The sequence below is a fragment of the Cnephaeus nilssonii genome (genome assembly GCF_951640355.1).
Source record: "Cnephaeus nilssonii genome assembly, chromosome: 9".
Classification (NCBI taxonomy): domain Eukaryota; kingdom Metazoa; phylum Chordata; class Mammalia; order Chiroptera; family Vespertilionidae; genus Cnephaeus; species Cnephaeus nilssonii.
The window spans coordinates 52,655,779-52,672,129 of record NC_137080.1 but is presented as its reverse complement, the minus strand read 5'-3'; the positions used below and the strand labels follow the sequence as shown (position 1 = coordinate 52,672,129).

General features: G+C 41.1%; 1 protein-coding gene across 2 annotated transcripts in view; it reads right to left on the bottom strand.

The window, feature by feature from the left end:
• RNGTT (RNA guanylyltransferase and 5'-phosphatase) overlaps nt 1–16,351 on the bottom strand; it is a 199,905-nt gene that overhangs the window by 27,613 nt on the left and 155,941 nt on the right. For both annotated transcript variants that reach the window (XM_079780364.1, XM_079780361.1), the window contains exon 14: nt 13,170–13,236. In XM_079780364.1, the coding sequence (XP_079636490.1) occupies nt 13,170–13,236 (67 nt within the window). The remainder of the gene's footprint in view (nt 1–13,169; nt 13,237–16,351) is intronic.

Below are 16,351 nucleotides of genomic sequence, written 5' to 3'. Positions count from 1 at the left end.
ATTCTTTCTGAGCATAACTGCTGATGCTTTTTGCTTTTTGGGCTGTAGTCACACATACCTAGACCATAAGCAGAAACACATTCAAATATTTAGAATCACAAGAGCAATGTTTGCAATTAAAAGAAATACAGGTTTAATATGAAGGCCCTTTCAACAAATAAAAACACTGTCACTGGTGTAGTACTGCCTTAAGGAAAACACAGAAGAATTAACCCTCTCATTTAAAAAAAAGAAAGAAAGACATGTCAAAAAGAGAAAAAATAGGAAGCAATGTCAGTGAATTAAAGTACTGTATTTTTCCTGAAGGATGTAGCAACACCTTTGGACCCACTGGTCAAAGCTTATGGATATATATAATTGGGTATAAATTGAGGCTCTTGCTTTAACATGTTTAGTTACCTGACTTTCTCTATAAATGTTGGCACTTCTTAAGTTACTGACAGGAAAAGAAAAAAAAAAAAGCAGCAGCAGCAAGAAAGAAATTGCCAGACTTTGACTTGGAAAAATGACAGCTGATAGCAAATCACCATCCCAAAAGCATAGTAATCTTAGGCCACTTTCTGAGGCAGTAACTAGCCTAAGAGACATGAATAATTTCTGAGGCTATACTTTATTAAAGCATAGGTAAATAGCCCAATATGATATTCAAAATAAAAGTTATATATGTTACAGAGCACTTTAAGATGGTAGGAATACTTACAATATATCAAAGAAAAAACATTAACATAAATGCTTGCTTTAAAAAGTTACATGGGAAATATTTTATTAAATAATAATGATTTGGGACAACCGAAGTTTTTAACTGTCTTGTACATCTATAGAAGTTGTTTGTTTGTTTTTCCATGCACTGTTGTATGGTCTGATCCCTTGAAATATGTGATCAACATTCTTGAATGAAAATTTTAAGTCAGCAATATTTATACAAAATAGTGTTGTAAGAACAAAGAGAGTGGATTTAAAGAGTCAAAACACCTGGGGTCCAATTCCAAATGTATCATTTATTGGCTGTTAGCCTCTCCGTGTCTCAGTTTTCTCATCTAAATAATATAATACATGTCAAACCAGAAATCTGCAAATTCTATTATTGAGTGGTATATCACTAAAGGTCAGGTTTCTGCTTCCATATTACCACGCAGAAACACTGAAAGGAATGTTTAACGATAATGGTACACTATAGCAGCTAGATTTTTATATTTATGTATTAATTATTAATAACTAGAGGCCCGGTGCATGAAATTCGTGCACGGAGGGGGGCTTGTCCCTCAGCCCAGCCTGTACCCTCTCCAATCTGGGACCCCTCAAGGGATGTCCGACTGCCCGTTTAGGCCCGATCCCTGGGATCGGGCCTAAACGGGCAGTCGGACATTCCTCTCACAATCCAGGACTGCTGGCTCCCAACTGCTTGCCTGCCTGCCTTCCTGATTGCCCCTAACCGCTTCTGCCTGCCAGCCTGATCACCCCCTAACCACTCTACTGCCAGCCTGTTTGCCCCCAACTTCCCTCCTCCGCTGGCCTGGTCACCCCTAACTGCCCTCTCCTGCAGGGTTGATCACCTCCAACTGCCCTTCCTTGCAGGCCTGGTCCTTCTCAACTGCCCTCCCTTGCAGGCCGGGTGCCTCCCAACTGCCCTCTCCTGCTGGCCATCTTGTGGTGGCCATCTTGTGTCCACATGGGGGCAGGATCTTTGACCACATGGGGGCAGACATATTGTGTGTTGCAGTGATGATCAATCTGCATAGTAGTCTTTTATTAGATAGGATAGAAGCCTGGTTCAGGGGTGGGGGCCAGCTGGTTTGCCCTGAAGGGTGTCCCTGATCAGGGTGGGTTCCCTTGGGGCGTGGGGCGGCCTGAGCGAGGGGCCTGTGGTGGTTTGCAAGCCAGCCACGCCCCCTGGCAACCCAAGCAGAGGCCCTGGTATCTGGAATTTATTTTCCTTCTACAATTGAAACTTTGTAGCCTGGAGCAGAGCCAAGCCTGGGGCTCCCTCCGAGGAGGCCCGCAGCCATTTGTGTTGGGGTTATAATTGAAACTTTGTTGCCTTAAGCGGGTGGGCCCGGCCAGGGTGTGCGGAAAGCTTTGCTTCCCCTGTTGCCGCCGGCAACCCTGGCCTGCTCTCTCAAGCTCCATTCTGCCGCCATTTGTTTGAATTTGTTTACCTTCTATAATTGAAACTTTGTAGCTTGAGTGGAGGCTTAGGCCTGCAACGGCTATGGAAAGCTTGGCTTCCTCTGTTACCTAGGAAACCTTGCTCTCTGTGGCTGTAGCCATCTTGGTTTGGGTTCATTTGCATACTCGCTCTGATTGGGTGGTGGGCGTGGCTTGTGGGTGTGTCGGAGGTATGGTCAATTTGCATATTTGTCTATTATTAGATCGGATTATATTTACTTTTAACTACTGATACTATGTTTTTAAAGTCACAATTTTGAAGATAACTCCCCGAAGAAGCTGTGAATGAAACAACAAAGGGTAGTTATCACCTTCAGTGGGGAAAAGGGTGTAATGAACTGATTTCTTTCTCACAATAAAAATCTCTATTGAACAAACTTGAACCAATCAATCTGTTGTTTTCGATTCCAGAACACAATTCTGCAAAAAATAGGCTTAATCTTAACTTCTCAAGAATATGAAAAAAAAAAAAAAAAAAAAAGATGACGACGAAGGAAAAAAACTATAGGAAGGCAGGCTCTTTCATGACTTGGACTGTCAGACTGGAAGATGTAACTAGCCATATTAAGAAAGATTCTCTAGTGCATTCACTTCCTGTCACAAATAATAGCTCAACTTCAACAGCAACAAAATGTCAAAAAATAGAAACATTAATTTGAACTATTTTTCCATTAGTTCTACATTTTTGTTTCTCTTCAAAACAAACACTTCAAATAATATAAAGAAGATATAAAAATAATTTACTATATGCCAGCTATGAATTTAGGAATCCAGGACCCTTTAGTTATTGTCCATGTCAGTGACCACTATGATTCGTTTCTTTAGCTGGGGCCTAAAGGAGTCGTGTGAAATACTGATGTGAATTATTAAGAAAATGTCCATTCTTTATGTCAAATTTGATTCTGACCTAAATTTTTGATGTTTCTCTCTTTTTTTTTTAAATCCTCACCTGAGGATATGTTTATTGATTTATTTATTTTTTTAGAGATAAGGGAAGGGATGGAGGGAGAGGGAGGGAGGGAGGGAGGGAGGGAGGGAGGGAGGGAGGGAGGGAGAGAGAGAGAGAGAGAGAGAGAATTCTATACATTAAAGAGGAGTGAGAGTAGGGGAAATAAGGGTACAGTGGGATGGAAAGGCTGATGGAAGGAATTGGAAGGAATTTACATTTGCTACGGTGGGCAATAGGAAGCCACTACTGGTGATCATTTAAAAAAAAACAACACACAAACAACTCATGTACGGCAAACTTAAAAAACCTATGAAAGGTTCTGAAGGCCGTAAATAGGAGACTGGATTTATGCTAGAGTGTCAAAATGCCTAAAATAAAGACAATCAGGAGTGGAAGGTTTTGAGGAGGAAACTGTTGTGGATCTACCTCAAGTCTACAGAAGAGGTGGATGGTAACTGTCCTGGTCGACAGAACAGAACAAAACTGAAGCAGAAACCTGGCTTCAAGGAAGGTGGATCTTTTAAGGCCATCTGAAACTCTGCCAAGAATGCGTGACTTCAAAAGAATAGATTTGTCTTTACTTTTGTTCTCCCAAACTATAATTTTTCATGATTTTATTGATTTAATAAGCCATTTAGGCTAGTAAAAACAATAACTTATCCTCATCAACACAATTCCTATCTTTTCCTTGTGTGGCTTCATTTCACTCCAGAAATCTCCATGTTGTGACATCCAATGACCTGAATCATGTGCAAGTTGCCTTATTTCATTCATGCTTTTGCTAAGCCATAACCATCCTGAGAACACCTCCTTGCTTATTCTGTCACTGCCTTTTTCATCATCCAATTATCCTTGTGCTATGCAACTAACCTACTCATCCTGAATCTTAAAAACACATCTGTTTCTTCTTCTTGCAATTCTGATACTCTTTTTTCAGCTAAATTCAGCCCTGTGTCAGCAAAATGCCAAATACACTGATCTTAAAAAACATTAAGTGTTTTAATTCCAGATATGCTCATAACGCTTACTCAACTTTGAGCCAGAAAATAAGAATCTGTTTTTCACTATACCTAGCAAAACTGCCACACCTGGTTGAAAAAAATATATATATTGCAAATAAGATACTAACTTTTTCTTTCTGAGCTAATCAGAGCACTCAAGATGTTCAGCTAATTTGTTTATATACCTGATTTTCTACCAGCTGGTTCTTTCTTAAAGAAATAAAGTAGATTTCTAGAGACTGTTTCAAATTAATAACTATACAATACTTTCACACAAATCCCTTGGATATTAAGAAGTAATAAATGTAAAATAAGCATTTAGTGCAAGAGAAAAACTACGAGTAGGATTGGTCCCTTCCAATGGCTGAGGAGAAATATATGACACAATAAACTTCAAAACAGATGCTCTGGGAACAGAAAGGAAACTTTCTGTTTTTGGTTGTAATTAGAAGCCTTTTAATATCTCAGAGATTCACAAATGTTCCCAATACAAGAACTCTCAGCTCTTGCTATTAACAACTGATTAACATAAATACGCAACAATGACTAAATAGTAGCAGAGGTGAGATTATAACTTTGAGCTCTTTATACTCCCATCTCTTTTTATGTAAACAAACCACAGCCACTATCTTAATCCTTGTGGTGGAACCACATTTCCTTTGGCCAAGTCACTTAGCCCAGTTAGTGTTTTAACTATAGGGATCATTTTGGCCTACTGTGCAAGCAAAACTCAGAAGGGCTTTAAGGACTATAAAAACATATAGCACAGGATAAAAATGCAACATAAATAGTAACTAGTATACACTAAATAGTATACTCCACAATACTACATCATAGGAAGCAATGTACTACGTATCTTCTGGCAGTAGACCTTGGGTTTGCCACTCAGTCTTGTATGCCTTCCTGATCTGTTAAGCTGAAAAATGTGAAGGGCACCTACACTTTATAGGTTGTTTAAAAATTAATTAGAACAGTGCCTGACTTACTGGCTATTATATCTTTCTATTTGATAACATTACTAACTATAACTGTTCACACTTTTGATTTTAAACAAATTATCCTGTTTTCTTTTTTTATGTTAGAAAGTTGTCAAATACTTATAAAGAAAAAAAAATATGAAATATCCAAAGTGATATCAATGTGCTTGTAACATTTGATGATAAAAATAAAAAAATTATACAATAGGTATACATTAAATTTAAATATTTTTTTATTATTTGCTTTTCAAATTCTCAGTCTCCTTTAACCAAAAAAAAAAAAAGTTTTGTATTAAATGAATTTTTCACTAGATAACCGCTTTTATTAACTAAGACTTGGAAAGTCAAATCTGATTCTAAAATATTGCAATCTAGTCTGGATAGTCAAATGTTCTCAAATGTCATTATTGAAACATTATTAGCCAAGATGATAAGTGAATATTTCTTCATAACTGACGATTTACTGGAGAAATTATTTTTCTCCTCCTGTGGGTATAAAATAAAATACATATAACTTCTAGGTGTCTAATATAAATCTAAATCAGAAATTGTGGCATTATTTGTTGGAAATATGACCTCAGCAATAATCATTTTAGATATGATCTTTTATATTTGCATGGTTATCAGTACCTCTGAAATTCAAGTCAGAGAACCACTTCTTTTTAGAAGTAAACAATTGGTTAGAAAAACACAATGGGATATTATTTCCTTTCACTAACATAGGAAGGTCATTGCATTATAAATACCTAAGTAGGTATGACACCATCTTCTTTTTTGAGAACATTACAAAATTACAAAAAAATAACTGTTTATTCTTTTTTCTTTTCAAACCATGTTTAATAAGAACTCTGCTTGATATAAACCTAGTTTTTTAAAACACTAGAATATGCTAAAATATTTTTTAATATTTTTCAATAAAGTGTCTAGATCAAGAGAAATTGAAAGCTATTGGAATTTTCAGCTAAGAAAAATGCTAACTTTGTTAATTGAAAATTAATTTGAGGACTATAATTAAAATGTTCTCAGAATAATGTATTCACAAAATCTACATTGCAAATAAAGTTACTCATCATAATAATTTTCAACCACAATCTTAAATTAGAAAATAAAATTAATTTATACTGCCTCAAAGATATCCCAACTCAAGATGTAAGAGAGATTAGAAAATAAAGTTTTAAGGTAGTATATTTCCTACCTTAAAAATTTGTATGTAACTAGAACCAGAGTTTTTAATACTTTGATGAACTTCATGGTAAATACTTAATGACTTAAAAAAACCAACAAACTCAGAGATACCAAAGAACAGATTGGTAGTTGCCAGAGATGGGGTGGGGAGTGGAAAATGGGTGTGCGTGTGGGAGGGTCACACAGTACAAACTTCCAATTATATAAAAAAACACAAAGTCATGCCCTGGCTGGGTAGCTCAGTTGGTTAGAGTATAGTCCAGATATGCCAAGGTTGCAGGTTCCATCCCCAGTCAGGGCACATACAAGAATGCATAAATAAGTAGAACAACAAATCGATGTCTCTTTCTCTCCCTCTCTCTCTCTCTCTCTCTCTCTCAAAATCAATTAAACAAAAAGTCATGGGGATGTAATGTACAGTATGGTGACTATACTTAATAATACTGTATTTACATATTTGAATGTTGCTGAGAGTACACCTTAAAAGTTCCCATCACAAGAAAAAATATTTTTTTGTAACTACGTAATGTGACAGATGTTAACTAGATTTATTGTGATGATCATTTCATAATGTATATAGATATCAAATCATGTTGTAGTATACTTGCAATTAATATAATGTTATATGTCAATTATACCTCAATTTAAAAATACCACTTGCTTTTCTAGGCATTCTTCAACAATAATGTTAAATGTTTAGTGCTTTTATCTCTCAGGCAGTGCATAAGACACAGCTCAGCCTCTAGGAAGCTTATAATCTTGTAGATAAGTTTCCTAAGGATGTGAAGATACGAATAATGACTATAGGCTTCAAGTGTTACTCAATTTTGACATTAATACTGCCAAAAGCACCTTAGTACAAATGGCAGGAGAACCACTACTCCAGAATACTTTTGAAACCCTCGTCTGCAATTACTATATGACTTGTAAACAGTGCATTCAAGTTACAACATGGGCTCACCTAAGAGCCCAGCAGAAACCTTGAAGCACTCTGTCAGCAAGTGTGCGGGATAAAAAGATGTCGGAAACTTAATAGCTATTGGATAGAAGCAAGCTTCCACTAGGGCTTGTTTTGTTGTTGTTTTTTAATTTCTTTTGCTTTATGAATCTGTATTCCACAAAAGGATAACCACATCTGCCCTTATCACTGCAATATGAGACACTGAAAATTTGCCTCTTACTTTATAGTACTACAGAAAACTTAGCCATAGAATATGTCACACAAATCAAGATCTGATTCTATTGCTTTCTCTCTATTTCTCACTCATCTCCATTTCTTTCTTTTTTTTTTTTTTTTTCATTTAAGGGAGGAGATCTTACCTTTATTTATTTCTCTAGCCTCAAAATACACCGAATCATTTGGAAGACAGAGTAGGCGTGGAAGGCTCCCTTCTGTTCTTAAGAATTAGGATTTTTTTGAAACAGAAAAAAGATTTTTTTTTTTGGCTCTATAAAACATCTTAATTTGTTTCTCATTTATATTTTCCTGTACTTTCCTCCTCCCTCTTCCCAGGAACTATGACATTTCATCATTTTCTTCCCCTCCAAAGCCACTTCAAGGGCTATCATCGGCTCAGGAGCAGGAAAGCTTCCACTATCATCTGGGCTGCGTGAATATGGCATTCTCCTGCCAGAGCATATGGCAGGACAAGTCCTACCCGGCAGCAGTGTCTGCCAAACTCTTGAGTCGTGACCCATTTTCCAAGACAGAAGTTAATCCAGTGGGTTGAGACTAGCATTTAAAAACCAAACTAACTGACAAATAAACAGAACAGAATAGAAAATACAGCTATCGCATCACATTTATTCTAAGCTTTTGGTTTTACATTTTGTGTGTGTAAATATATATGTACTGGATTGCAATGGAAAAACATTTCTTACAGTTCTACAGGTCATGGTCAAAAGTTTGTAAGCCACTAAACTAGAATACTAAGTTCTAGGGAACTGCATCTTTATCTGATGAAATACTTCAGATATTTTAGAGATTTAAAATATGAATTTTATATAATTTATTTTAGTAAAAAAGTGTTGACCTAATAAGCCACATATTTTCTAAAAGATAGTAAACAAAACAAACCAGTTTTCCTCTTTTTTTCTTCAGTATTTCATAATAGATGGAACTCAAATAAATAGTTTATCTTTAAATTTAATTTACCCAAAAATTAAAATTGAATAAGCCCTGTCAGGGTGGCTCAGTTGGTTGGAGCATCATCCTGTATACCAGAGGTTGCAGGTTCAATCCCGGTTGGGGTGCATAGGGGAGGCAACTGATCTCTCTCTCTCTCTCTCTCTCTCTCTCTCTCTCTCTCTCTCTCTCTCCTCCCTCCATGCCCCCCTTTCCACTCTCTCTAAAAACAAAACAAAACAAAACATAACCTCAGGAGAGGATTAAAAAAAATAAAACTGAATAAGTTATTAGTTATCTCAAAAATATTTTTAAGTAATAAATAACCATCTAAGTTCAACATACCTTAAAGGAAAAATATTTTAACTCCTTTTTACTTGAAAAAAGTCTGAGGGTTGATTTGATGAGTTTTCCAATATGAAATTAAAAATAAAGAAGAGATCATGATTTCTTTACATCTATTACATATGCATATGAATACAAATATCAATCGTATTTCCTTGGCTGTAAAGAGATTTTTAAAACTTCAGGCTCAGGAAGCTTACTGTATGACACTGAGACTAATGGCACCCAGGCTCTCAGCAGACAGAACCAGGCTCTGGGGCAGGGAATAACTCAACCGCACAGTAGTCTCTCTTATGTGCAGTTTTGTTTTCCTATGGTTCGTTACCCTCAGTCAACTCCAGTTCAAAAATATTAAATAAAAAATTCCAGAAAAAAACAACTCATAAGTTTTAAATTGTAAGCCATTCTGAGTAGCATGATGAAATCTTGCAACTTCCCACTCTGTCCCACCCAGGAAACGATAGCCATCCCTTGTCCAGCATATCCACTCTGTATATACTACCTGCCCAGTAGTCACTTAATAGGCATCTCAGTTATCAGACAATCGCTGCTCATATTCAAGTTACCCTCACATAGGCATTTTCATCTCACATCATCTCAAGAAGAAGCAAGGTGAGGACAGAATAATAAGATATTTTGAGAGAGACCACATTCACATAACTTTTATTACAGTACTAGCGTTCCCGTTGCAGGAAAGAAAAATCCTGCAATAGGGTTTCCTGCTGCACTCTACCCCGCCCTGCCTGCTCTCCTCCCTTGTCCCCCGCCACCCCGCCTTCTCCGCCAGCCCCCCTGCTTTCCTCCCTTCTCCGCCAGCCCGCCCGCTCTTCTTCCTTCTCCCCTGGCCCCGCCTCCGCTCCTCCCTTCTCCCCTGGCCCCGCCTGCGCTCCTCCCTTCTCCCCCGCCCCGCCTTCTCTGCCAGCCCGCCTGCTTTTCCTTTCTCCCCCGGCCCCGCCTCCGCTCCTCCCTTCTCCTCCCCCCGGCTTGCTTGCTTCTCCGCAGCTTTGCTCCCTTCTGCAGCTCTTGGCTTCTTTCTATGCTGTCTTGATATGCAAATTAGCCACCATCTTTGTTGGGGTAATTTGCATACTCGTCCTGATTGATTGGTGGGGGTGGCTTGGCTGGTGGGGGTGGCTTGGCTGGTGGGCGTGGCTTGGGTGTAGCGAAGGTGCGGTCAATTTGCATATTTGTCTAGTATTAGGTAGGATACTAGAGGCCCAGTGCACGAATTCGTGCACCAGTGGGGTCCCTCAGCCTGACCTGTGGGATCGGGCTGAAACTGGCTCTCCGACATCCCCCAAGGAGTCCCAGATTGCAAGAGGGCGCAGGCCAGGCAGAGGGACACCACTGGTGTATGATCAGGGCCAGGGAGGGACGCAGGAAGTTGGCCAGCTGGGGAGGGACCGTGGGAGGGCTCCAGGGCGTGTCCGGTCCATCTCTCTCAGTCCTGATCAGCCGGACCCCAGCAGCAAGCTAACTTACTGGTCAGAGCATCTGCCGCTGGTGGTCAGTGCACATAACAGCGAGCAGTTGAGTGGCCTTAACATACTATTAGCATACTAGAGGCCCGTTGCATGAAGAGATTTGTGCAATAGGCCTTCCTTCCCTTGGCTTCCAGCACCTGTTTTCCTCCGGCACCTGGGACCCAGGCCTTCGCTCCAGCCAGAGTCTGCCTTCTTTGTCTTTGCTGCAGGCTCCGGCCACAGTCTGCCGCCTTTGTCTTCGCTGCAGACTCCGGCTGGAGTCTGCCATCTTCACTGCAGATTCAGGCCGGAGTCTGCCATCTTCGTCTTCGCTGCTTCACTGCAGACTCTGGCTAGAGTCTGCCATCTTCGTCTTCGCTGCAGACTCCCACCAGAGTCTGCCATCTTCGTCTTCACTGCAGACTCCAGAGTCTGCAGTCTTTGTCTTCGCTGTGGCCAGAGTGCCGCTCCTGTAGATCCCTTCACCCCCCACCCTCCCTCTCATAGCAGGCATCCTGCCCCACCCGTCCACTCCATGCCTGGAGCAGCTGGGCGGCCACCATCTTTCTCCTTCTAATTTGCATATTCCCTCCTGATTGGCTGGTGGGCGTAGCAGAGTGATGGTTAATTTGCATGTTTCTCTTTTATTAGTGTAGATTACACTTTGATTGGCTGACCGAATGACTGGACGATCGGACAACCAGACACTTAGCAAATTAGGCTTTTATTATATAGGATTGTTATAACTGTTCTATTTTTATTAGTTATTGTTAATCTCTTACTGTATCTGATTTAGAAGTTAAATTTTATCATTTGCATGCATGTATAGGAAAAAACATCCTATATAATATAGAGCTAATATGCTAATTAGACCGGATAGCCGAACATCCTTCTGGATGACCTTCCAGACGAAGCTGGGGCTGCAAGGGTGAGGCAAGAACGACCTTCCTGAATGACCAGTGGGCGGGGGGCGGGGCCAGCGCTAAGGATCAGCAAGCCAGTTTCTGGTTGAGTGGCTTTCCCCCCTCCTGCTCAGTCACAAGCTGGGCTCACATATGGTGAGTGCAGCGGCAATGGCGGGAGCCTCTCCCACCTCTGCGGCAGGCGGGCAGTAAGGAGCGAGGGGTCCTGGACTGCTAGAGCCCCAGACTGCGAGAGGGATGTCTGAGTGCCGGCTTAGGCCGGGGGGGGGGGGGGGGGGTGAATTGGGCCTAAGCCGGCAGGTGGACATCCCCCAAGAAGTCCCGGACTGCGAGGGGTGCAGGCCAGGCTAAGGGACACACACACCCACCCAGTGCACGAATTTCGTGCACTGGGCCTCTAGTAGTAAATACAGGGTTTGGTGTTATCCATATTTTCAGACATCTGCTAGGGGTCTTAGAACATATCCCCCGTGGATAAGGGCGAACTACTATGTTGATTAAAAAATAACTGCCTCAGAATAATGGTTATATTCCTTACTTTTCACATATGGTAGCTGTGTAGAATTTATAGTTAAAATACAGAAGACATTTCTTAGCTGTTCTGCAGTGTCAAAGTGGAAACTGTCTGACTCAGCCTTGCAGTCTCACACACTTCTTTGGCTGTCAGAACTGGAAGAGGCAACTAATACCAAGCCCTGCGGGGAGGACAGCCCTGTGGCCTTGAGACTGTTCATAACAACCCTTGAGTTGATTAAAAGTGATGTTGACAGGCTTCAATCCCTCTTGGTTTTATGGATTTTGGCTGCTAAGTGAAGCCTTCAGGACTAGAAACCTATGAGAATAACATTAATATTTTTACTAGACTGTGAAATGTTCTAGAAAACAACATAGAAAAGCGGATCTAAAATGTAAACTATTGCTTAAACTTGAACATGTCTTTAAAAATAAACCATAGATAATATGAATAATATTACACACACACACATACACAATTAAGATAAAGGTATTATTCAAAGATAGGCAGAAACAAACCCCCTCCAAACTTAAGGACTTCTGAAAAACTTCTGACAGCTTGAAATAGGAATTAAGTAAAATGTTATTTTAATCAAAACTTCCCTTTTGAATTTCAGATTGCATATAAAGGTATAATAAATCATATATCTTAAGAAAAGCCTAAGTCACATACAGCCCAGTACAGTTAGAATCAATATATATCTCAATAAAGTTGAAAGAAGTTAGTCTTGAATGAGGGTGAAACCTGCTTCACTTGTAGCACAACACTAGCTGTGGGTATGTGAGGCAATTCCTTTCTTACCTTATATTACAACTTATTATAAAACTAGAGGCCCGGTGCATGAAATTCATGCATGGGGGGGAGGGGTTCCTCAGCCTGGCCTGAACCCTCTCCAATCCGGGACCCTTCGAGGGATGTCTGACTGCCAGTTTAGGCATGTCATCAGAAATGGCTACGCGTGTCAGTGCTGACACGCGTGTCATAGGTTCGCCATCACTGTTCTAGACAATGTACATTAATCTATAATGACACAATCAGATCAGTGGTCACCTGAGGACTAAAAGGGAAAAAAGAAAGGCAGGGGAGGGACAAGGATTTTAAAGGGGCACAGGGAAATTTTGGGGGTGATGATTTCAGAAATGTAAGCATGTCAAAATTTATCAAATTGTATACTTTATATATGTACACTTTTTTGTATGTTAATTACCTCAATAAAGCTGTCAAAATTTTAAGGGCAAAAGGAGTAATCTAAAAGATTCATCAGTGGCTCTGAATTTGACTCTTCTTAACTAATCACTGAAGTACTTTCGTCAAAATCAACTCTACTATGGGCAAAAATATTTAAATAATTCTTTACAACACTGATTTACTTCTTCAGCAGAGATATGCAAAAGCAAATAAAAGTCATTGTTCACAAACACAATATTTTTGATATGTTGATGGTTATTTGCAGATTTTTAGTGAGTTCTGAACAAGTGAAGTACATCTAGGAAAAGTATACTGGAAAATGAACAATCATACCTTGATTTGTGCAAAGGGTCTTTCATAACCTCCAACATAAAGAAGTCCAACATTCTGAGGAAGCAACCTACAAAGAAATAAAATGCATTATTTTAAAAATACTCTTAAATGTAAGGTTGCATAATCATCAAAGTTATATAATAGATTAAAAATAAAACAGATAGTAAAAAATGAATATCTATGCAATTATTGTCTTTTGGACAATTACTGCACTATGGGATAATAACCAGCAAAGAAATAATTCTTTAAAAAAAAAAAAAAAACCACCCAAGGACACTTTTTCATTGATTTTTAGAGAGTGTGAAAGGGAGGGGAGAGACAGAGAGAAACATCGATGTGAGAGAGACACATCAATTGGTTGCCTCCCATACTAGCCGCAACCAGGACCAGGGATTAAGCCTACAATGGAGGTATGTGTCCTTGACCAGAATTGAACCCAGAACCCTTCAGTCCGTGGGCCAACACTTTATCCACTGAGCCAAACTGGCTAGGGCAAGAAATAATTCTTATACTTCAGAAAATAGTGGATACATGTTGAGAATGAAAACATAAATGTAGAACAGTCTAATACAGTGATGGCGAACCTATGACACGCGTCAGCACTGACACGCATAGGCATTTCTGATGACACGCGGCCACTGAGGCGGCTGCATGCCGAGGATGAAACATTTGCTGCTCCTGAGGATGAAACATTTGCGAAATAATGTTTTTTCCTCAAAATGACACACTACCCGAGTTATACTCAGTTTTTTGGCGAAGTTTGACACACCAAGCTCAAAAGGTTGCCCATCACTGGTCTAATATATTACTAATTCTAGAAAAATTACTACATAGTGTCTCTGGGGAAGCATTAAATAAAGTAATACATATATTTAAAAATACATAAGGATTCAACTCAGAACACACTCATTGTATGTCTGTACTTTGCACTATAGAATATAATACAATCCTAAATAATTAGGTCCCAAAACCTAACAGGAAAACCCGACACATAAATAATTAACCCTAATGAAAGGTGGCCTCTAATGAGTGCTATTTATACAAGTATTTGCCATTGCAAAGTAGTGAAGTAAGAGGAACTTACTATGGAGGGAGCTGAAAACGTTTAAATAGGTGGGATTTGGGCTTAGCTTTGAAGGGTGGGTAAAGCAGAGGGAGAAATTAAAGAAAGTTCTGAGAATGTAGAAGATTTAATTAATACAAAGAGTAGACAAGTATGGCTGGAGTAAGGGATAATTTAGTTGGAGATGAAAATCCAAAGAAAGTTTGGAATGGATCATGAAGAATGCCAAATGCCCTATCTCCATATAAGCAATATGAAGTCATATTTTATAAGATGTACTTATTTCTTATAAAAATAATAAATGCACATGAAAATAAAAATCAAACTATATAAAGCTTAGAAAAAAAAATGGTTACCTTCCCTGAATCATCCCTCCCTTCCTATTCCTACTGCAAAGAGGTCCATCGTTCTAAACTGCATGAAAACATTGTGAATGAAGAAATACCATCATTAGAACTGTGCTTGTGGAATGTGTAAGTAATGGTGCAAGGTAGGAAAAGAGCATAATTAAATATCCTTGTGTTTATTTCACCTATTATCACAAATCTTTTCCTAATGGACACTGTGAGTAAATGGGCACAACATCAGACTTAACACTGTTCTACATAAATAAATACATAAAAATTGCCTATACCCCTGCCCAAAGTAACTAGGCGAACATGCATCTCAGAATCTAGACAGTGAAAGTTAATAGCCTTTTATATTACACTAGAGGCCCGGTGCACGAAATTCGTGCACGGGGGTGTGTCCCTCAGCCCAGCCTGCACCCTCTCCAATCTGGGACCCCTTGAGGGATGTCTGACTCCCCATTTAGGGCCGATCCCACTAAACAGGCAGTCGGACATCCCTCACACAATCCAGGACTGCTGGCTCCCAACTGCTCGCCTGCCTGCCTTCCTGATTGCCCCTAACCGCTTCTGCCTGCCAGCCTGATAACCCCCTAACCACTCCCCTGCCAGCCTGATTGATGCCTAACTGCTCCCCTGCCAGCCTAATTGCCCCTAACTGCCCTCCCCTGCCGGCCTGGTCACCCCTAACTGCCCTCCCCTGCAGGCCTGGTCCCCCCCAACTGCTCTCCCCTGCAGGTCTGGGTCCCCCCCCATCTGCCCTTCCCTGCAGGCCCAGTTGCCCCCAACTTCCCTCCTCTGCCAGCCTGGTCACCCCTAACTGCCCTCCCCTGCTGGTCTGATTGTCACCAACTGCCCTCCCCTGCAGGCCTGGTCACCCCCAACTGCCCTCCCGTTCAGGCCTGGTCGCCCTTAACTGTCCTCCCTTGCAGGCCTGGTCACCCCCACTGCACTCCCCAGCTGGACTGGTTGCCCTCAACTGCCCTCCCCTGCAGGCCTGGTCCCCCCCAACTGCCCTCCCATGCAGGCCTTGTCCCCCCCAACTGCCCTCCCTTGCTTGCCTGGTCATCCCTAACTGCCCTGCCCTGCTGGCCTGGTTCCCCCCCAACTGCCCTCCCTTGCAGGCCTGGGTCCCACCTCCCCCCCCCCAGCTGTCCTCCCCTGCAGGCCTGGTCCCCCTCACAACTGCCCTCCTCTGCCAGCCCGGTCACCCCTAACTGCTCTCCCCTGCAGGCCTGATTGCCCACAACTGCCCTCCCTTGCAGGCCTGGTCCCTCCCAACTGCCCTCCCCTGCAGGCCTGGTCGGCCCTAACTGCTCTCCCCTGCAGGCCTGATTGCCCACAACTGCCCTCCCTTGCAGGCCTGGTCCCTCCCAACTGCCCTCCCCTGCAGGCCTGGTCGGCCCTAACTGCCCTCCCCTGCAGGCCTGATTGCCCACAACTGCCCTCCCCTGCAGGCCTGGTCCCTCCCAACTGCCCTCCCCTGCTGGCCTGATCACCCACAACTGCCCTCCCTTGCTGGCCATCTTGTGACGGCCATCTTGTGTCCACATGGGGGCAGCCATCTTTGACCACATGGGGGCAGCCATCTTGTGTGTTAGAGTGACAGTCAATTTGCATATTACTCCTTTATTAGATAGAATTCAAGAAATTACTCAATAAAGCTATAAAAAATGTACAAATTTCATTTTTCTAATTCTATTAGAAAAAGAAATTCTACAACTGTTCATAGGGCATATAGTGAACTAAGTCGACGAATAATTCTAAATTGA